Here is a 22,196-nt window from a genome sequence, read left to right on the forward strand (position 1 = left end):
TTGCCTGATCAAAAATATTAATAGTGCCTTTCAGTTTCAAAAATATCCCGGTTCAGACAACCAATCACATGGTCATTCTATACAGAGGTGATCTCAATATACTTTTCTGATTAAGAAGCCATATTTAGTTCTTAGGATTAGTACTGTAAAGCTCCAATAGTGTAATTTAGATCCCTGTGAATAGGTAGACAAAAGTAATTTTGACATGGGGATTTCTTTGAATCCCTGAAACGGTATTACTGACTCAGTTGCCAAATATGTCTATGCATATAGGAATATTTTTTGCTTTTAATTTATCTAAACTTATAAATTTTTCTGTATAAACATTTATCTAAGGTTCTTTCTTTCTTGAAAGCATGTGTGAGTGCGGGGGGGTGTGGGGGGGGCAAAGAGAGAGAATCTTAATCAAGCTCCATGCCCAGACTGTCGCAAAATCTGAGCCAAAATCAGGAGTCGGACCCTACTGACTGAGACACCCAGGCGCCCCTGAGGTTTTTGATTCAACTAGAAGAAGCAACAACCCTATCAACAATTAGATAAGGTAATTTTACAAAATCTTTAACTCCAAACAATCATTTAAAAAGTAACTTACTTGACAGCATTTGGATCCAAACTAGCATATAAGTAATACAAGCATTTCATTCTCTCTTCTGTTTCCAGGTTGTGGGGGACAAGATACTGTGCAAAGATTTTCTCTACCAACAGTCTATGAAACAAAAAAATCCCAATAACAATTATTCTGGTTTTTTTCAGATGCAACAGCCCTTTTATATTTTAACCATCTCATGCAAAGATACCAGACCTATGTGTGTAAATACAATGGAAAAGATTAGTAGGTGACCGGTTCCTTTCCTTGGAGTATGGTTTTTATCTGATTGTTGGTTTTGTTTTGTTTTGTTTCTGAGTAATCTCTATGCCCAACGTGGGGCTTGAACTCATGAAATCACAAGTTGCATGCTCTACTGACTGAGACAGGCAGGCACCCTGGAGTATAGTTATTTTAAAATTTAGAGCTGTGGTTGCTATTTGTGGCTTTACTTTTTGTCAGTATGGAACATTTGTTCTAAAAGGGTTATATGTTACCCCTAAACACAGGGTGCTGCTAGGCTGTTCCAGCTATTCATCAGTCCTGAGGTATAGGAAATTACTTAACATTACATATAAAGCTACGATCAAGAACAGCTAATTCTCAAAAAAACAAAACAAAAAACCCAAATCCAAAACCAAAAAAACCCTAACACACACACACACAAAAACATTAATTTCCTCCAATTACAATCCAACTCCTTTCCCATGTCGTCGTTTAATAAAATCAGGGGGATCTTCCTTCATATCACTTCCTGAAAATTTAGCTTTTCCTGTGCACATCTGATCTCTCTTCTCTCCACAGTTTAAATTCCTTAATGATACTGGAATAACCTTCTTGCTAAGCTTATATTTATTATCCAGAACCATTAGAATAAGTCAATACAAGAAATCCTCATTAATCAATGAAATACACAGCCAGTGATGCTGAAATAATCAGTCTAATTCTATAAAACATTGCAAAGTACTTTGCAAAAACCAAAATCATTACTACAACCCAATATAGAATTACAAGTAACATTCAAAAAATGAAAACAATGTAAGTCCTTAACACAAGAAAAAAAATTTTGTAACTAAATATGGGGATGGATGTTAAGTTGACATACTGTGGTGATCTTTTCCCAATATATACAAATATAGAATCATTATGTTTATAAACCTGAAATTAATGTTATGTGTCAATTATACCTCAATAAAAAAACACCATAGCACTTCCTCTATTGATACTTACAGTGTCGCAAAAAAGTAAAAATAATAACTAGCAGTTACTGAATAGTCCCATATTGATAGGCATTGGGTTAGGGAGCTTTACGTTCATTTTTTATTTAATCCACATGACCATCTTGCATGGAAAGCTTTATTATTACTTTTTAGAAAAAACCAAGGTGCACAGAGGTCAGCTGTGCAGAAGCACACATCTAATAAGGGGCAGAATGAACATTTGGTCTCTGGTCTGACTCCAAAGTCCATACCTACTTCACTAATGATGCTACTTGACAATTTGTGCCAGAGTCTTATTTAAACATAGAACGTATAAATGGGCAGAAAGTGATTTCCAAATTTAGAAATTAAAAAATTAAAAAGTATATTATATGTCAAAAAATTAAAAGCACTTTTATATTCAACCATTCTACCAACATGTCAGACTCACTTGTCATCGATGCTATTCTGATAATAAATATGCAAAAGTTTGTCTTTTATCCAGCTGACTTTCTCTGCAGCTTCCTTTCCCGCTTCACCATGAAGGCAGTATTTCTTATAAAGCTGAGCCAGACCCATCATAGCTTCTTTTCTTACTCGCCACTAAAAAGTATAAAGTTTATTGAATGAGCGAGATACCAAACTTTAGTATACAAACTGGCATTTCTTCACTAGGTTTTACAATCATATGTACATAAGCTGGCATAGTATTTATTTTCCTAAGACGCAACAAATTGCTTTACCAACAATTTTGAATACATTTGTATTTATAAATCAGACTATTTTAAAAATTGTCGAATGCAAATACTACTAAATCACCTACCAATTTTTTATTTCACTCACAGCCAAGCAATCGGTAGTAAATCTTACAGATGATTTCATTAGATTCTGTCTAAAAAAATTTGCCCAAGTTTTAAAAGTGATAAAAGGTAAAAGAGAAAGTGTGATTTACTCTGCAACCAAAAGCCCTATCATCTGGAATATTTTATCCTAATTACATTCCTTTTGATATTAACTCAGAATAAAAACAAAATTTAGTATCAAGATCCTAGAATTACGAAGTTGGAAAGAACCTTAGTGATCATTTTAAGTGAATTTCCTTACTTTATAGATTAAAAGGGCAAATGATTTACCTAGCCACATACTAGTTAGTGGAAGAAGACTCTTTGGGACTTCCAGAGACTGGAACAGTTTGCTAGGAGGAAAGAAAGGTGGCAGGAAGAAGGTCGATGAAAAAGGAGACTATAAAAACCTACAGTTAGAACCATGACAGTGAGAGGTAATTAAAAAAAGATATTTGTCTCAATAACAAATCAGAGCATACGATCTTTGGTTTATTTACATTATTTCTTTATAATCTTTTGTATAATTTCCTCATTTTTAGGCTATTTAGATGGAATGAAACTTTGTTCCCATATAACAGGTAACAGATGCCTTTGACATTTCTCACATGAAACCAAAGACTGTAAGTAGCGAAATCTAAGATTAAGTCCTGTCCCCACATTTTATAGGGGAGAAAACAAATGGTACACAAGGTCATCTAATTTACTGCACCAAAATCCAGATCCTAAAAAATATCCAGTAGATGCTATTATGACCATATCATGCAGCCTCAGGAAGATTCATTTATTCAACTCCTTTAGAAACTATAAACAAACATTAGTAGAAGCAGGAGTGAAATGTTTCTAAAAGGAGGAAGTAACACAAATGGTAATACCTTAAATTGAGGTATGGAGGTGGGGGCGGGCGGGGGTAGAGTTACCAGCTAACCACTAGGTAGAGCATCATTTCATTTAAATTAAAGCCAAGAGGAAAAACTTGTTCAAAGTTATAATCACTGATATAGTTGAACATGTTAAACAGTGCCCACATGATATATTTGCCTCCTCTAACAAAATATTTAGAAAGAACTTAAAGAATACCTCTTGCTGTATTTTATAACCAAGAAAAATAGAATTTTACTCTGAAACTATTGCTAAAGGACACTTTTTTTTTTTTTACGATTTCATTTATTTATTTGTCAGAGAGAGCAAGCGTGCACAAGCGGGAGAGCGCAGGTGGAGGGAGAAGCAGGCTCCCTGCTGAGCAGGTAGCCCGATGCGGGGCTTGCTCCCAGGACCCTGGGATGACGACCTGAGCCAAAGGCAGACGCTTAACCGACTGAGCCCAGGCGCCCCAAGGACACTGGTTTTATGAGTACAGTGTGTTTTCAACCATGCCTCAAATAATAATAGCACACTGCAAAGGTAACTTTTGTTAAAGATGTTAATAAGATGTCTAATCAGCTTGCCTTGCATGTCTGTCTCTTGCTTACAGTTGATAATATTACTTAGCAACAGCTTTTGTTGTTCTTAGTACTACTCTTCCTTATCAAACCATGTTTTTAACTGTGACCACAGACAGGAAATCACACAAAAAAGTATCTGAACATACAACTATCATTTCAGCCCTTAGCTTGGCACAGCACTATACAAGTATCACTTTCATATAAAGTATGATATTCTTTTAGTCCAATGAATGACAGATCCAGCTAAGTTTATACATGGTCACTTTTGAAAATGTTAACTATAAGAAAAAAACATAGGTGATCACTCACTATACTTTTGAAACTAGTAAGTGAAAAGGTAAAATAAAACTTTAGAAATAATTTCTATTGTTTTTAGCAAACACTTTATTTTTTTAAGATTTTATTTGAGAGCGAGTGAGCAAGTGAGAGTGAGAAACAGCATGAGAGGGGAGAGGGTCAGAGGGGGAAGCAGACTCGATGTGGGACTCAATCCCAGAATCTCTGGGATCATGACCTCAGCTGAAGGTGGTCGCTTAACCAACTGAGCCACCCAGGCGCCCCTAGCAAACACTTTAAATATAGTAAATAACAAAAGAATAAAATTCCTCAGATTTTACCCGTTTATCCAGTGTTCTTTCTCTTACAAAGCCCAGTAGCTGATCATTTACTAAGGCAAGGTCTCTTTTGGCAGCTGTTATTATAGTAACAATGACATCATGACGAATAGCCTCTTCGGGATCATGTGATCTAACTTTCAAATATTCTGTAATAAGAGAAAAAAACTAAAGCTAAATGTTAGCTATGTTATTTGTCACGTTCAGAATGACAGAAAAGACTAATGCTTTAGGCTTCTATCCATACTGAAACAATGTTTGTAAAATGTGGCATGAATTAAAATCATTTTATTTTTGAGGTGGCAATACCCTACAGAATCACAAAATAAACTATACCACGCTATTTACTACTGGAGTCACATCTTAATAAATAATGTATTTTACGTCAACTGTTCTGGATAAGTCAAATCACAACAAAATATCTGATTTATATATTCAAAAAATAAGTTATAACACAAATTAAAAGAATTAAAAAGAAAAGTGGTAAAAATGCTTATAGCAAGTTTGCTGACAGGTGTATTCCTGTACATTGCACAATATAAAATACAGAATAACATTCTATGACCTCTAAAAAAGATTCCTAAATAATTACAATACAAACAAAACCAAAACAAAAAAATGTTTCTTCTTTTTTGGTAAACAGCATTTTGATAAAAGCATTTATTTGCCAATACCAAATAAGCAGGTTCAAACGCTCTATGTTCAAGTGAAGAATGAGAAATTCTAGTCTACTGCAGGAGATAATCACTTTCCGGGTTATTATTAGATTATGTTACTATATTTAATTATCACATAGGTATAATGATTTGTGCCCAAACCCAATGTATACTTCCTCAAACTATGATTTCCAAAAAATTCTAAAAGATTATAATATGAATGTTTCAAGTGTAATTTTATTGTATAAACATGAAATCATTTATCAGTCCAGGACTGATAAAAATCTGAAATAGTGCCAGAGTTAAAACTTATTCAGATACTAAATTTAAGGTCAAAGTCCACATCTAAAATATATTTGTGTGATTACTCTCATATTTATAATAAATCAGCCAGCTTACCTGTGAGATCCTTTGCTAAATCTGGGTGATTCATTAAACAGTGACTGGCAAATTTCACACTTTCTAATCTCACAGGAACGTGAATGTCATTAAATCTACATGGAAAAGGTTGCTAAAGATTAGTTTTAAGGCAAAATAATTATTTTCTAATAAGGTATATCTACAGTAGGTAAGTGCCTATAAACAACAGTTACTGATTAAAAAGTGTGTTATTTTATAATGACAATATGTTCTTAAGGGAGAATATAAAAAGATAGGTAGTTCCAAAAAACATTTTTGAAAACAGAATGTTTACCATGCTAAAACAAACAAAAGTATAAACATATCCCCAACCCAAACTTCATACTTTGTAGAGCCCCAAATTTAAGAGCCTAATTATAACACAAAACAAAAAATAATATTTAAAATCAAAAAATCTACTTGAAAAAAGTTTATGGGGGAAAATACTGGAGGAATAAGAGGTAGAGAGCAAATCATATGAGAGGCAGATCCAGAAGTTCAAAGCTAAGTTCATAAAATGCATGTTATGAAACTGCTTTACAATGGAAAAGTTTCATCTCCTGGGACGAACTTGTATTAAAGTACTCTTATAAAGCTTGAGTATATTGTAAAAATGCAATAAATATGAAACACCACACGTAGATCCAAAAATGCACATAATAAAGGTAAGCTTAACAACTCTCAAATTTAACATTATGGGCAATTTAAGAAACATTTGTTAATTATAAATAATCTGTTTTAGCAAGAAATATTTTTATTTTTAAAGTAATCTCATAAAATAACCAATTAAAAGTTATATAATAAATGTCTTTTTTAAAAAAGATTTCATTTATTTGAGTGAAAGAGAAAGAGAGAGCACAAGCAGGGGAAGGGCAGAAGCAGACTCCCCCCGCTGAGCAGGGAGCATGCTCCAGGATCCCAGAATCATGACCTGAGCTGAAGGCAGATGCTTAACTGACTGAGCCACCCAGGCGCCCCAATAAATGTCTTAATAAATAAAAATAAAATAGTTAATAAATAAAAATTAAATACATCTTACTTTTTTCTTACTTATATAAAGGTTAAAATTACAATAATTTTACTTTAATAAATCTTGCATTTAGGATTTATAAATTTTCTGCCAGAGAAAAATGAAAACACTACCATTTATGATAAACTAAATTACAAAGTATCAAAACACTTATTGCTAAATAATTAAAGAAAGTAATACAGTAAAACAGATACACTGGTAATATATCTTTGTTTCAATGAACTGGAGACTGATTAGAAATGGCAGTCAATGTAAAATTATGAATATAAGAAGTCTCTCTCAGTTGATTTAGTTTTTACAAGTAATTGTTTTGCTGTAAACACCAAGGACAGAATCACTCCTCTTGCTTATCGACAAGTATAGTTGCTTCATTCCAAGTTCTCATAAAATCAAGTTTAATTACCCAAAATAGCATTTACAGACCTTCAAAATGGCCTGTTCTGAGCAAATTAAGACTGTCAGTGTCAGATTTTTCAAATATTAAAATATAACTGACAAGGGGCGCCTGGGTGGCTCAGTCGTTGAGCGTCTGCCTTCGGCTCAGGTCATATCCCAGGGTCCTGGGATCGAGCCCCGCATCGGGCTCTCTGCTCCGCGGGAAGCCTGCTTCTCCCTCTCCCACTCCCCCTGCTTGTGTTCCCTCTCTCACTGTGTCTCTCTCTGTCAAATAAATAAATGAAATCTTTAAAAAAAAATAACTGACAAATCTAACTTGGGATTATTATAATGAATTTACTTTAAGAAAATGTCTAGGCCCACCTTCTGAATCAGGTGAATTAAACAATGATAAATCTAAAAGTTCTTCAGAATACTAACAGTAAAAATTGACTTTTCATGGTTTGAAGCAAGAAACATGTAAATGGAATGTATTTGATAAATTTCATAGATTTTTCAACCTTACCATCATGTTGAATAGATCCTAATAATTCTAAGTTCTTGAGAAGGAATATTAAAAGTTATCTGAATGAAAAGCAATGTTATTTTCAATTTCAAAATCATACCATAATACCAAATTAGTTCATAACATACATCATTCAATTAGATAAGCTACAGACCTAAACAATAAACACTAGTGAATGAATACACTGATGGACTCAAGAATGGCATGGACTGGATCATTATGTCTTCAGTCTCATAATTTAAAAATCTTAAGATGGAACATTCTCAGATGTTGCCTATCTATTTATTCTAATGACATTACTGTAGCACAGAAAGATTAAAAAGTGTTATGTGGTAAATAATCATTCTTCATAAAACATCTGATCTACAATTTATTCTCCAAGCAAGACAGCAACACAGATACTAAAAAAAAAAAAACCCACATATCAATTAAAGTTTTGATATGTGTGGTTTTAATCAAATGGACCATACTGACTGGCCTCCAAAACATAAAAGTCAGAATCCATAGAATTGTATGTTCTCTTACCGTCCAAGAAAACACTGCCAAAGAGGACGATTCTGTGTTGCCAAATCAGAATCTTTAGAACCAAATAATTTAGCTAAAAGTCGAACAACAGCTAATCGCTCTTCTCCATCATTGCTCTAAGGAAAAAGAGAAAATAAGTGAAGCCAAGGTTTATTCATCAGATTACAGAAAACAACATGAATCATTCCTGAGAAGCTATAGTTTCATATTTCTGTTTACAATGATGAGAACTTTAAAATATCATATGTTCTCATTTATTATGTGGAAATTGATGTGATTCCATGTCAGACTGTCTGGTTCTTTGTTCTTATTTCACACCCCCTCCAACTGCTAATTTTCAGTGCTTGTTTGCAATCTACCCAGACATTGTAGAAACATGAAGATAATCATTCAATTCTAACATTCCCTAAGAGCTTAGAAAAAATTCTGTGAAGGGCAAAGCTGCAAATAATTCCCACCCTAATAAATTTTTTCTTTCTTTCTCTCTCTTTTCTTTAAGTAGACTCAACACCCATTGTGGAGCCCAATGTGGGGCCTGAATTCACAACCCTGAGATCAAGAGTGCTTAACCGACTGAGCCACTCAGGAGCCCCCCATCCTAGTAAGTTTTCTTATAAGAAATCTTTCCTGCCATTTGAGGCTCCAACATATATTATATCATCTAAGGTTTTGACATATGAAATTTTAATCAAGGCTCCCCCTGGGGCCCCTACCTTCGGCTCAGGTCATGGTCTCAGGGTCCTGGGATCAAGCCCCACATCAGCTGCTTCTCCCTCTCCCTCTGCCCTCCCCTGGCTTGTGCTCTGGCTCCCTCGCTCTCGCTCTATCTCAAGTAAATAAATAAAATCTTAAAAAAAAAAAAAAAAAAGGATTTCCCTAACTTACTGGAGAACATAACACTGAAGAATATCATGATTCAGGAAAACTCATTTTTTTAAAAAAGATTTTATTTATTCATTCGAGACACAGAGATAGAGAGAGAGAGCATGAGGAGGGAGAGAGGCAGAGAGATAGGGAGAAGGAGGTTCCCCAATGAGCCAGGAGCCCGATGTGGGACTCGATCCCAGGACGCTGGGATCATGACCTGAGCAGAAGGCAGATGCTTAACCATCTGCGCTACCCAGGCACCCCTGGGAAAACTCATCTTAATAGAAGAACAAGAATGTTAAGAAGATCTAAAAGGTCAGCTAAACTGAACATTACAAAAAAATCAAAACTTAGTTTGAAATTGTTTTTTTTTTTTTTTGATAAAGGCCTCCAAATTTTTAAAAAATATTATTATTATTTTTTAGATTTTATTTATTTATTTGACAGAGAGAGACACAGCAAGAGAGGGAACATAAGCAGGGGGAGTGGGAGAGGGAGAAGCAGGCTTCCCGCGGAGCAGGGAGCCAGATGTGGGGCTCGATCCCAGGATCCTGGGATCATGACCTGAGCCGAAGGTAGACGCTTAACGACTGAGCCACCCAGGTGCCCCAAGGCCTCCAATTTTCTTATCCTGAATCAATACACGCTATGAATTCTGTTTCAGTTTCACTAGTGATGTCACATCTTACTATAAATTAAGTTATTCTGAAACCATGTGCTGTGTGAAACTTTTAAAAATCACATATTCACTAGGAAAATAAAGGGAGTAACAAAAAGCAATTGCTTTTTCAAGTATTCATATACAACGTGTGTCTAGAGTAATACCAGAAATCCAATAAAGAAATATTCATGGAAAAAGACAGCAGTTTAAAAAAATAAAGTACATGGGATATAGTCTTTGTTATGAATAGCTTATCTTTCAGGAATAGGGGTTTTGTGGGTAAAATAGGCACACTTATCAAAGGGGTAAAAATGAAAACTGTATCAAGCTTTAACATTTGTAATTACAAAAATGATTTTCTTTGACAAAGCTTTTCTCAAGCAATGTGACAACAATGCAGATTAGGACCTTTTAGTAAGTCCAATCAACTAACCAACATGATTTATTTTTTTAAAGAAAAATCAGTCTATCTCTTAAATGTCAAAAACTAAAAATAAGTGGAAGTTTTATTCTACTTGTGACTACTTCAGTGGTTTAGTGATTATTTCAAATGATGTGACATTTTATATCTATATTTTTAACTACTGAAACTGAGTGAAAACTCAGCCTCCTACCTTTTTAAAATTTAAAATATATTCCTTGAGTGAGGCTGGAATATGATTATAGTGATGGTAAACTGATTTTGGTGCAAAAATCATTTGGTGTCTCTGAGGTGGTGTCTCCCTCAGTCCACACACAGAAACCTAGAAATCTAGTTCTCAATTCCTTCCCACCATCTATCATGGCAATCTTATTTAAGGATTGAAGAGGCATGACTTTTCATATTCAGACTCTATGAAGAGATTGAGAGAAAATATTTTAATGCCTTATGCTTAGAAATAAGCTGGTATGGAAACATCTTTAGGCTGTTATTAAAATAAACTCAATATTAAAAAATAAAACAAAGCCTTGTTCTCTATATAATATTTTTCACATAACAGACTTTCTTAGAAGCTTGGTATAATGTCCTTTTATACTATAAATGACAAATATTTATAATGAAGACAATATGGACAATTCTTTATTTTTAATTTTTTTGGAGAGGGAGGGAGGGAGAGAAGGAGAGAATCTTAAGTAGGTTCCATGCCCAGCACTTGTGGGGTGGGGGGTGAGAAGCAGACTCCCCACTTAGTGCAGAGCCCAATGGGGCTTAATCTCACAACCCTGAGATCATGACCTGAGCTGAAAGCAGGAGTTGGATGCTTAACACCAACTGAGTCACACAGGTGCCCCCAATATGGACAATTCTTAACCATCATGTATACATGTTCAAAGAGTCTGAAGATTGTAGTTCTAATCTCAAGTCTGTTTTAACTGTGCAACTGGGCAAAAAAATATTTCATCTTAAATTTTTCATCTCAAAAATCAAAACTATAATGTTGGTCCTAACTATACCACAGTTTGATTTAAGGATCAAATAAGATATTGGATATAAAAAGCCTTTCACAAAGTCGAGAATATTAAGCAAACGTAAGCTGTTATCTCACACAGTTCAACTGGGATAGGGGATCGAGTGTCAAGTTTTTCCTATTTTTTGAGGAGTTATGAATCTCTTGTTTAGTTGGCTATAAAAAATAAGATATGCCCCAAGTCATACAGTAAAATTTTTGTCCTTGACCTATACTATGGAAGGTTCATATAGTTATAATCAAGATCCTCTGAGCACTCAGTTTGAAATCTTTTGATGTTCTAAAGTATATCTACCTAATAATAAATACTATTTAATAACAATATGTATTATAAGGGATAATATCATTCTTCATATCTATTATTTGTGTCACTGTGTTTATCAGATATTTAACAACTAGGAGAGTTATAATTTTCCCATGTAATTCTCCTATTACACCCAGATGAGAGAGACTGTTTTACTGAAATGATTAAAAATGTATACCTTAACTAAATGTAAGAAGATAAATTGAACTCACATTTTATTCTTTTAAAGAGTAAAACAATAATTATCTTTTACAAAGTTATATATAAATTTTTCTCTTAAAGCTTAAAGAGCTTAAAAATTATAGTCAGTCCTACCTTTAGTTTGAATTCAAGCTGCGGCATGACAGATAATAATAAATGAGGATCTATTGCAAAAAGTTCCTGAATCAGATCAAATACATGTTCTGACAAATCACTTACTGATGATCTTCCCAGCACCAGGACTTGATTGAAAAACTAAAGGAGATATTAAACAAAAATAAAATATCCATTTCACTTAAAAACTTGGACAGATTTTTTTTTTTATAAACATGTCTAAAAAAAGATATAATTAGGCATTACATATACAACTGAAGGGGATGAAACAAAACATATTTCAATTACTAATATATGATAGAAGTCATTAAAACAGAATAAACCTCTAAATATCTAATTATGAAAGTTTTCCGAATTAAGATGGTATTTCTAGGAATCTTCCATAAAAGCAAAACAACTTTGATAGTTTATGTAATTCATTATAAAGAATTTTATAGAGAAATTACCTTATAAGAGAAACTTTAAAGTCTCAATCTTTTATTTTCTGCCTTTTATTTATGTCTAATTTTGCCATTAAAGTAATAGAGAGTACTTAAAGGTGGGGGCTTTTTTTTTTTTTTAAATACCCAAAGTCAAATAGATTTTGACTCAGAGTATCAAGAAGGAAAAAAAGTGATGATACAAAAGCTAACTGGTAATTTAAAAGAATGCTAGAAAGAAACAAAGAGAATATCAAAAGCACAAATTAAAAGACACCTCCATTCCCTGCCAATACACAGACACACAAAGGAAAAAAATATTAAATTTAAAAATGATAAGGAGGCAGTTGCACATAACTGATGTTAAGTATATATTTTTGGTAGTATCATCAAATAATATATTTCCTTTGAAAAGCAAAATACACTAAAAGTTAGAAAATATTCTTACTATGTAGACCGAGGAAAAATGAAAAAAAAGTTTTAACAAGATTAAAAAATACATATACAAAAATGATTACGCATAAAACACTAATTCTGGAAGGATATATTGAAAGTCTATTGGTAATGGTTATTTCTGAGAACTGAGAATAGGGTATCCAGAGTTGAAGAGAGACACTTTTCACTATACATTCTTTTGTGAAAAGAAACTTTTCTTTTACCATGTTTAAATATTAATTTAGTAATATAAGTAATACTAATAATTTATGCCATTAATATACTCTCACTTGGGTTTTTAGATGTGGAAAATAATTCAACAACAGATAAATGCTACACTCAAGACGGTAACTATTAAAGGAAAACACTGAAAATATCTAAATGCAAGATAATAAGGAAATGGTTAGATAAATTATGGATATATATCAATTCAAAGAAACATTTGTGGTCATTTATATTATAAAAAAATAATTTCAAAATATAGAAATATACAGACAATTCAAAATTTTATATAGAGTATGTAAAAAAAACAGGTACGAGTGTGAGCAAATATGCAATAATGGAATGAACAGCTATATTAGGAAGAATTATAAATTATTTTTTATTCTAGATTACTTGATTTTAAGTTAAAAAAACTTCAATAAAGTAAAAAACAGTATTTTTATTAACATACAACAGATATTTAAGAGAGAAACAAAAGAGTTCAGAGGAATGACCTAGGAAAATAAAGGTAAAGAAGAAAGGAGAAAGTGAAAGAGATCAGCATACTCAGGAGATAAAAAGATAAATATAAATACAAAGGCAGTGAAAGAGGGGTGGGAGTTGTAGACAAGTTTTTATAAAATATCCTCTATCTTATGCCATTTAAAAATAATGTCAAAGCTTATATAGTTATACTGCATTTGGTCACATCTGGATACATCAGTTCTTTTATGTATTTGTTTTAAATAGATGAAACTGTTTATAGGCTAAGCAAAACTATATGTGAAAGGTCTCAATAAATTAATACAATGCATTAAGAATTATAAAATTACGGACAAAATATAAACAGAAATACATACATTGGCAATGCACGCCTCAATAGTTTGGACTGTCCTTTTCAATAAGACTTTTGCAAGGTCAAAGGACTGTTTATTTAAGTTCTGGAACACAATAAAAATATGCCAAGTTACAAATGAATTCATGAATTTATGAGATAGAACCATGATAACACTATAATCTTCAAATCTCCAAACTATAAAGCAAAAAATATCACTGAACCCCATTCAAGGTTTTACCTAATATTCTCTAGTCAAGTGGTCTTAAATGCAGAAGTTGCAAAGAGCACTATAAATCAAACACTAAAATATATTAGACAGCCAAAAGCCAAACTCCTTATTTTGTTTAGTTTTACTAAACTGAAAACAGACCTAAGGCTTTTTGGGTTTGTTAACTAATTTGAACTGCCAATTATACCCCTGTATCCTAAATACACACCCATACCCACACCCACACCTACACCCTGTGTCATCCACCATCCTAAGTACTTCATTGTCTAATCAATGTGTGATCTAAGAAAGAGTACACCTGGAAAGTGTTCCAAGAAAAATACTTGGTCAATTAGATAGTTTTGAAACACTGAATCCTGTGTTTGCTTCTCAAGATTCCCAGTGCCACTGTAACAAATTAACGGGTCTGAGAAAGGCCACAGAAAAGACATATTCAATTTTTAAAGACTTATTTGGAAATGGATTTCTTGTTTTAAAAAAATAAGTACCTATCAGCATCTCTAAACTGAAGTTTTGGACCAAACTGAGATTCATTTACCATCATCTTGCACCTCTCCCAAAAAGACACTAGGAAACTCTATACTCTCAGTGAGTAATAACAAAAATTTTTTTTTAAAATATTTATTTGAGAGAGCGAGAATGAGAGAGAGAGTACATGAGAGGGGAGAGGGTCAGAGGGAAAAGCAGGCTCCTCGCCGAGCAAGAAGCGAGATGCAGGACTCGATCCCGGCACTCCGGGATCATGACCTGAGCTGAAGGCAGTCGTTTAACCAACTGAGCCACCCAGGCGCCCAATAACAAACTTTTTATGCGAAGAGCCAGATGGAAATATTTTAGGCTTTTTGAGTCATACAGTTACTGCTGCAACTACACAATTCTGCTGTTGAGTGTGAAACAGCCACAGACAAAATGAAAATCAATGAGAATGGCTGTATACAAAAAAACTTCATTTACATAAACAGGTAGCGAACTAGATTTGGTCCACAAGCCATAGCTTCTTGACCCTTGCTCTAAGATTTTATTCCACTGGCAAAAGGATAAGATTAACTCAAAATTAAGGCAACCTTTCTATTTCCTAAAACGGTATATAAATTTCCTAATCATAAAAATACTAACTAGAATATAAACATCAAATATGCTATCTATTCCTCTTTGTTTTTCCTCTCTTATTTTGCCTGACATGCACCCCCCTACCTTTGCCATACTTTCAAAATTTTGGCAAATTACAGATTCATTTGAATTAATAAAATGCAAATAATATTTGAAGGCAGAAGAAGAACTTCTAATTAATTGCATTATTAGATAAGTGTTAATTAGATACACCGTTCATCTAACATCTGATCACTGTACCATTAGAGGAAAAGAGCAGGAGGGTAAATATCAACAGTAAGGTATGACTGAGTACGTAGAGCTTGTGGAAAGCTAAGTCCTTCAGTTTCTTAGGAAGAAGTAGCAGAAAGAGAAAAAGGAAACAGGGAGAAATATACAGCTGTGAATCATCTCTTTCCCCTTAACATTAACCATATAGTTCCTGCTTCTGCCCAAATCTTTTTCTGAAAATGCCCAAGAAAAATGGATTCTGAGAAGAAATACAATTCCTATGTCCCACATCTGTTACAAAGAAGGAAATACATTTTCCTTCCCCGCCCCCAAAAAAACCCAAAACAAAAAACCAACACCTAAGACAGTACTCTTTCTAATTCCCACATTACATATAAGTGGTAAAGGTGAAAGATTTTTGTGTTCCAGAAAATAGGAAGCACTTCACTGAATGAAAATCTTCTACAATATATATTAATCAATAAATCTTCTAAAAACAGTAATTTTAAGACTGATGTGTGTTACACTATTTTATTGGGGCTCGAAAATGATAGTGGGAATAATGTGAAATTACAAATTATTTTTCATATGTGTAGTACTATCTTTAAACATTAACTCTTAATATCTTCATATTATACAGACCTTATGTGCAGGAATGAGGTTAATAAGAATGGAGTCTAATAATTCTTGAGTAACTCCATCACCTTCCATGATGATAGAACTCATCAAGTCCAGCATGTGCATTTGTACCTTCTTATTGTGGCTATTGCTTAAAAAAAAACAAAGAAGAAAAAAAATCAGGCTTACAAAAAGAAAGTTATACATCCCAGTTTAAAACAACTATCTCAGATAAAAGAATTTTTACTTGAAGAATCCATACCAATTAATAGCAATGAAATTTTGACTGCTCTATTTACTTTCTTGCTCTGCTGACTGTAACAACAGCTGTAAGGTATTGTTGTAAAGTATTTTACAAAACCAAAGACTTTTAAAATGAGTTAAGTCACTACACAATTAGGATTCAGAGTGAGTTAAATTCAACCAAACAAAAACATCAACTTTAAATAAAGGACATCTTTGCTTATATGTCCCCAGATTTCAAAAGGTGATAAAATTTTAATTAAGAAAACAAAAAAAGTACAAGATAATGATAATAGACAGTTTTTCATCCTTTTTATTCTTTTAGATCTTTTTTTTTTAAAGATTTTATTTATTCATTTGAGAGAGAGAGAATAAGAGAGAGCACATGGGAGGGGGAGGGTCAGAGGGACAAGCAGACTCCCTGCCGAGCAGGGAGCCCGATGCGGGACTTGATCCCGGGACTCCAGGATCATGACCTGAGCCGAAGGCAGTCGCCCAACCAACTGAGCCACCCAGGCGCCCCCTCTTTTAGATCTTAATACACTCCCCAAAACTATAAACACCAAAAAGCCCTCAACCAATACAAGCAATTTTTGCTTTTGTCACTAGCGATTTTATTTTTTTTTATTTTCTTTTTTAAAGATTTTATTTATTTGAGAAAGAGAATGAGAGACAGCATGTGAGGGAAGAGGGTCAGAGGGAGAAGCAGACTCCCTGCTGAGCAGGGAGTCCGATGTGGGACTCGATTCCAGGACTCCGGGATCATGACCTGAGCCAAAGGCAGTCGCTTAACCAACTGGGCCACCGTCACTAGTGATTTTAGTTCACCAATACTGAAAATCAAAAGTCTGATAAAATTTTTATCAGAATTTATGACTAGAAGGTTCTGAAAATGCCATTTGGGTATCTCACAAAGAATTTCAAACAAAATGAAAAGTCAACAAGGTATAAAGCCTAGAATCAGCTTTAGTCCTACTTCTTTAGCTGAGCCAGTGAAAAGTCAACTGTAGACCTCCTCAATAAATATGTCTCTACTGCTGATCCAGTACTTACCTAAAAAGACTGGCTATAAAACTGTTATAACTAGTAGAACATCTAGGCTTCTCTCCTTCTGACTGCATCTTAACTAAAGACTTGAAATGTCCATTTTCACATTTATCAGATATATATATGTAAAGACAAATCAAGAGAAATGATACAATTTATACTACAGATATAGGGATATAGAAAAATTTAAATCAAGACAAAATTTTAACATCATTTATGTATCTCTGAATTTTTAAAAAATTAACCTGAAATAATGTATAAGAAACCTATTGAGCACTTGATGGTAAAATGCAAAAACGAAATTCCTTAAGTTGGTGGAAAAATTCTCCCATTAGATATACTGTTTCCCACAACTTTTAGAAAGATACCCCTATTGCATGCCCTCTTCCAAATATCCTGTTTACTATGGGCCAAGATCATGAAGGATCAACTATATAGTATTAGGGGGAATGTGTGTAAGGGTTAAAAAATAGAAATATTCAGCTTGATGCAAAAAAACTGAAGAGAGTATTTAACTCTCAGACCCAAATATACTCGGTGATAGGAAAGAACAAAGTGAAGAGATACAAAAATAGGCCAGATGATTTCCACAGGTTCTAGCCAAGATACAATAACCGGGACAGGACTCACCCTCCTACCTGAAACAACTCAAAAACTGAACAAAATACATGAAACGACAGTTTTCAGACACTGAACATCACGCACATGTTGCTGAGGGAAACATTTTCCAGGCTGCAGGGTGGGGAGGGAAGATACGGACAGAGCCTAGTGGTTTTCTGAAGTCTGGAAAGACTAGAGTTTGCAGGGCAGAATATCAGAGGGGAGAGACCTATTCAGAGAGCAGGCTTGTAAAGGTATCCCTGAGTCTTCAAGTGCTTGCTTACTGATCAGCACATGCATGTGAGGAAATGTCTTGAGTCTGGGGAAGGCACCACCTGAAAGGAGCAGAGGGAATAATTCCTGGAATTTACAAAGGTCTTAGATGTTCCAACCAAAGTGGAAAAATCTCACAATTCACAGGGCATCCTGTAATCAGAATGGTAAACTCACATATCCAAACTCAATGAGCCCTAAGCACAAGAAAAAGAAAACTCCACCATGGTACATCATAATCAAATTGTTTAAAACCAGTAATGAAGAGAAAATCTTAAAAGTGGGTAGAGAAAAAAGACACATTATGTACAGAGGAATACAGATTAAAAATGACAAAAAGTTTTCATTAGAAACAATGAAAATGAGAAGAAGATGGAGCAACATCTTCAAAAGTACTGAAAGAGGGGGGAAAAAAGGCAAAAGAAAAAAGTCTATCAACCTAGAACTTTTACCATGTAAATAACTTTCAAAAATGAAAGTGAAATAAAGACATTTTCAGACATATAAAACCAAAAGAATTCTATAAGCACCAGACTTAAACTATAGAAATGTTAAAGTCCTTCAGACTGAAGAAAAATACCACACAGAAATCTGCATTGACACAAAGAAATGAAGAACACCAGACAAATGGTAAATGTGTCAGTAATGAGCTCCTTTCGAAAGGCAAGTCTTTTTTTTAATTTTTTATTTGAGAGAAAGAGAGTGAGCAAGAGCACAAACGGGGAGGGGCAGAAGGAGAGGGAGAGAATCCTCAAGCTGAGTCCCTGCTGAGCAGGGAGCTGGACGCAGGGCTTGATCCCAGGACCCCCAAGATCATGACCTGAGCCAAAATCAGGAGCTGGCCACTCAACCGACTGAGCCATGCTGGCGCCCCCAAAAGGCAGGTCTTTTATTTACTCATAGCTCACTGTGAATTAATTAGATAATTAGGTCAACAATAAACTTAAGATCTTTAGGTTCAATAAATATATTAATGGATCAAAGAAAGGTGTGTGTATGCACAAGTAATTGTGAGAGGAAAGAAGTATAATGGCAGTGGACTTAAGTGGACAGTTAAGGTCAACAAGAGGGGCAGAATGATGACAATTTCAAGAGTTTTAAAATTTTGTTGGCGATTTTAATTTTAAAAGAAAAAGTTGCAAAAATGTGACAGAATACAAAAAAATGGCCACAAATTGTTCTCATCTCTATATTTATATGCCTTTAAAATGCTGTTCCTCCTTGAAGATATGGAGTCTATCTAACCAATCTCTGAATCTGGGCTTGACTATGTGCCTTCCTTGGCCAATGAAACATAAGTAAACATGAAGTGAGCAGAGGTTTAAAAAGTGCCTGTGAGGTAAAGCATGCTCTTTCTTGCTACTTTTGAAATCAGCATTTGAAGAGGCCTGGGCTAGCCAGCTGGATGATGAGAGAGAGACACACACATGACCTAGTTGTCCTATTACCTCAGCCAACTGCCAGATGTCCTGCCAACTGACTGCAAATACAGGAGTGAGTCCAGCCCAGACAAAAAGAACTGCTAAACAGAATCATGAGTTAAATAAAGTGGGGTCTATTTTAAGCCAGCAAGTTTGGGGTTGTTTTGTCATGCAGCAAAAGCTAACTAACACAAAAGGTAAAGTTTATATATTTTATCATTTTTTTACAGGCCTTCAGTTAGTTGCCAAAGGAAGCTTTTTCTCATGCAGTCTCTTTATAAGCTTCTATTTCTACACCAGTACAGTCCAGTTCTTTCCTGTTTATTCCAGTTAAATTCTATTCCTACCATTCTAAGGAAACAGAAAGCATAATAGCATAGTATTCATAAAAAAAAAATTTACAGAAAACTCTAGAAATGTGCTATCCAATATGGAAGCCATTAGCCAATAGCCACTCTGCCACTGAACACTTGTAGTATGGACAGAGCCACAAGTTGAAATAATAATGCTTTTGTGGGTGCCTGGGTGGCTCAGTCAGTTAAGTGCTGGACTCTTGATTTTGGCTCAGGTCATGGTTTCAGGGTCATGAGATTGAGCCCCACATCAGGCTCTGAGCTCAGTGGGGAGTGTGCTTGAGATTCTCTCTCTCCCTCTCCCTTCCCCCTGCTCACGCATGCGTGCCCATGCTCTCTCTCTAAAATAAATAAATCTTAAAAAATAAACTAAGCTTTTGAATATTCTGGGATAAAGTATATTATCGAAATAAATTTCATTTGTTCTTTTTAACCTTTCTTAATGTGGTTACTAGAAAATTTAAAACTTATGTGAGATATATTATGTTTGTATATAGTGCAATGCTGTAGAACACATCTCATGATAATGCTTGGTTTACTAAACAAAAAACCCAAAGAGAATAAAACACAACAAAACATTGAACTGAAATCAGAGTTTAGGCTCTCCTGTTCAGTGATTTGTCCTTGGGCAAGCCACCACCCTCTCTTTCCCTATTTCTATAAAGAAAGAGCAATGATTAAGGAGTTTTTCTAGCTTGAAAATGAGAAGTCAGTGTGCTTAACCACTGACGTACTATGATTTTCAGCACTCACTAATGGTACTTACAATACTTAAAATTTCCATTTCATAATTTAATATTTCATTACATAAGGCCTCACACCATTTGCTTTATAAGTCAAACAATGTAACTGATACCTAACCTAAAATAGTAGTATAAGAGCAAAGGCGGCTTTTAGACAACAGATTTGCTTATTTTCCTCATGTCAAGTCTTCTAAGGAAAACATTTCATTATAAATCTAAAAGATCATAGTTACAGGGACAGTACACAATACTTCAGTATGCACAGCAAGGAAAGAGACAAACAGAAATGCTTAAAAAATAACTTACTTGATCACTGAGAAGAGAGTCCTAAAAAGCTGAATAAAAATTTCATTGCAATCTTCCAATTCGAAGCAGATGTTATATGATTTAACCCAAGCTAAGTTCTTAAATAAATAAATAAAATGATTATTTACATTTGCACAGAATAGTTACACAAAAGCAAATTCATTACTGTAATTTAATTTTTAGAATTTTGAATCTATATTAAGGCTTATAAAGGTCTAACTATATAAAATTAAAGTTGTTAAAGTTGTCATATACTGTGACCTTTAAAAAGACATACGTTTGTTGGCATTAACCTACTCTAATGGAAAAATACTAAAACTGTTAGAGATTAATAGACTTATATATATACTAAATATAAGGAACAGTGAAAATTAATTCAACCTAATCCCTCTTCAGATTAGAAAAGAATAAAAACAGAAAGATGAAAATAGTTTTATATAATAGGTTTTCCAGTGGAATGTAGTCTTAAAAAAGACATTTTATTAAGTGGGATTTGTAGAAAATGAAAAAATTCATTTTACATTATAAAGTTACTGTAAGGAATTTTCTATTACACAAATAGTGTGATATTTATTAAATTTTTTTTACCTCTAATAAATAAAAGTATCTATTAAACTGTGGACTCTTTGTATCCTCCAAACCTTTTAATTGTCTGGTAATAAACAAAAATATGTCCTGTTAAAAAAAAACGATAAAATTAATTTAGATACAAATACTTATCATTCTTTTACAATACATTAATAATAGTCTGTATACATATTCTCCATTACATACGATAAAAGAAAATTCTCCTTAGCCAAATGACTTGGGACTGGCTTAGTCTGTTATTCCAAATAATGAGAACAGAGCAAATTATATAAAATGATATCTTTTAGAAATGATAATAAAAATTATTATTGGCATAATCTTTAGGCTTTCTCATTCTCAGAGAACCGTAAGTTCTATATCTTGTTGCCTTTTCTTCTACTATAGAACTTTCACTTTACTCACTATCTTCACATCTTGCATCATGGCAAAGAATTTTCATTTTAAGGACCTGGACAAGAGTCTTTCCATTACTATTTCCTACATGAAAATAGTAATTTTCAGCATCTAGTTTGAATTTGATGTGTGACTACAAACTTGTGTGGAACAAAAACCATAAAAGACTGGCTCAAGGGTTGTACTTTTCATGACAATAATGTGCCATTTCTTAATAAGCTTTTTTTAGAAGTTTTAACCCAAAATAGAATCAATACGCAAAACTGAAGAGAAAGCAGTTCAAAATATTAAAATTTGCCAGGAATAAAATTATTCAGAATATGAAGTCAGCTCAAGAGATCAACTCAGAAGAGTTCCTTAAACATTTTAAACAAAGG

The 22,196-nt window shown here is 33.7% G+C and overlaps 1 protein-coding gene across 4 annotated transcripts in view; it reads right to left on the minus strand.

Annotated features, from left to right (window-relative positions):
• PDS5A (PDS5 cohesin associated factor A) overlaps positions 1 to 22,196 on the minus strand; it is a 135,171-nt gene that overhangs the window by 63,855 nt on the left and 49,120 nt on the right. For 3 of the 4 annotated variants that reach the window (XR_003520625.1, XM_027597899.1, XM_027597898.1), the window contains 10 exons: positions 21,427 to 21,513; positions 20,839 to 20,936; positions 15,877 to 16,003; positions 13,708 to 13,788; positions 11,793 to 11,933; positions 8,198 to 8,313; positions 5,742 to 5,836; positions 4,690 to 4,835; positions 2,237 to 2,388; positions 593 to 706 (listed from right to left, as the gene is read on the minus strand). Coding sequence is in view for 3 of the 4 variants with exons in the window: in XM_027597899.1 (XP_027453700.1) it covers positions 593 to 706; positions 2,237 to 2,388; positions 4,690 to 4,835; positions 5,742 to 5,836; positions 8,198 to 8,313; positions 11,793 to 11,933; positions 13,708 to 13,788; positions 15,877 to 16,003; positions 20,839 to 20,936; positions 21,427 to 21,513 (1,157 nt within the window). In the remaining variant the exon portion in view is untranslated. The remainder of the gene's footprint in view (positions 1 to 592; positions 707 to 2,236; positions 2,389 to 4,689; positions 4,836 to 5,741; positions 5,837 to 8,197; positions 8,314 to 11,792; positions 11,934 to 13,707; positions 13,789 to 15,876; positions 16,004 to 20,838; positions 20,937 to 21,426; positions 21,514 to 22,196) is intronic. The other variant, XM_027597900.1, reaches the window with a different exon arrangement.

Source organism: Zalophus californianus, chromosome 2, assembly GCF_009762305.2.
Source record: "Zalophus californianus isolate mZalCal1 chromosome 2, mZalCal1.pri.v2, whole genome shotgun sequence".
In the NCBI taxonomy this organism is placed as follows: domain Eukaryota; kingdom Metazoa; phylum Chordata; class Mammalia; order Carnivora; family Otariidae; genus Zalophus; species Zalophus californianus.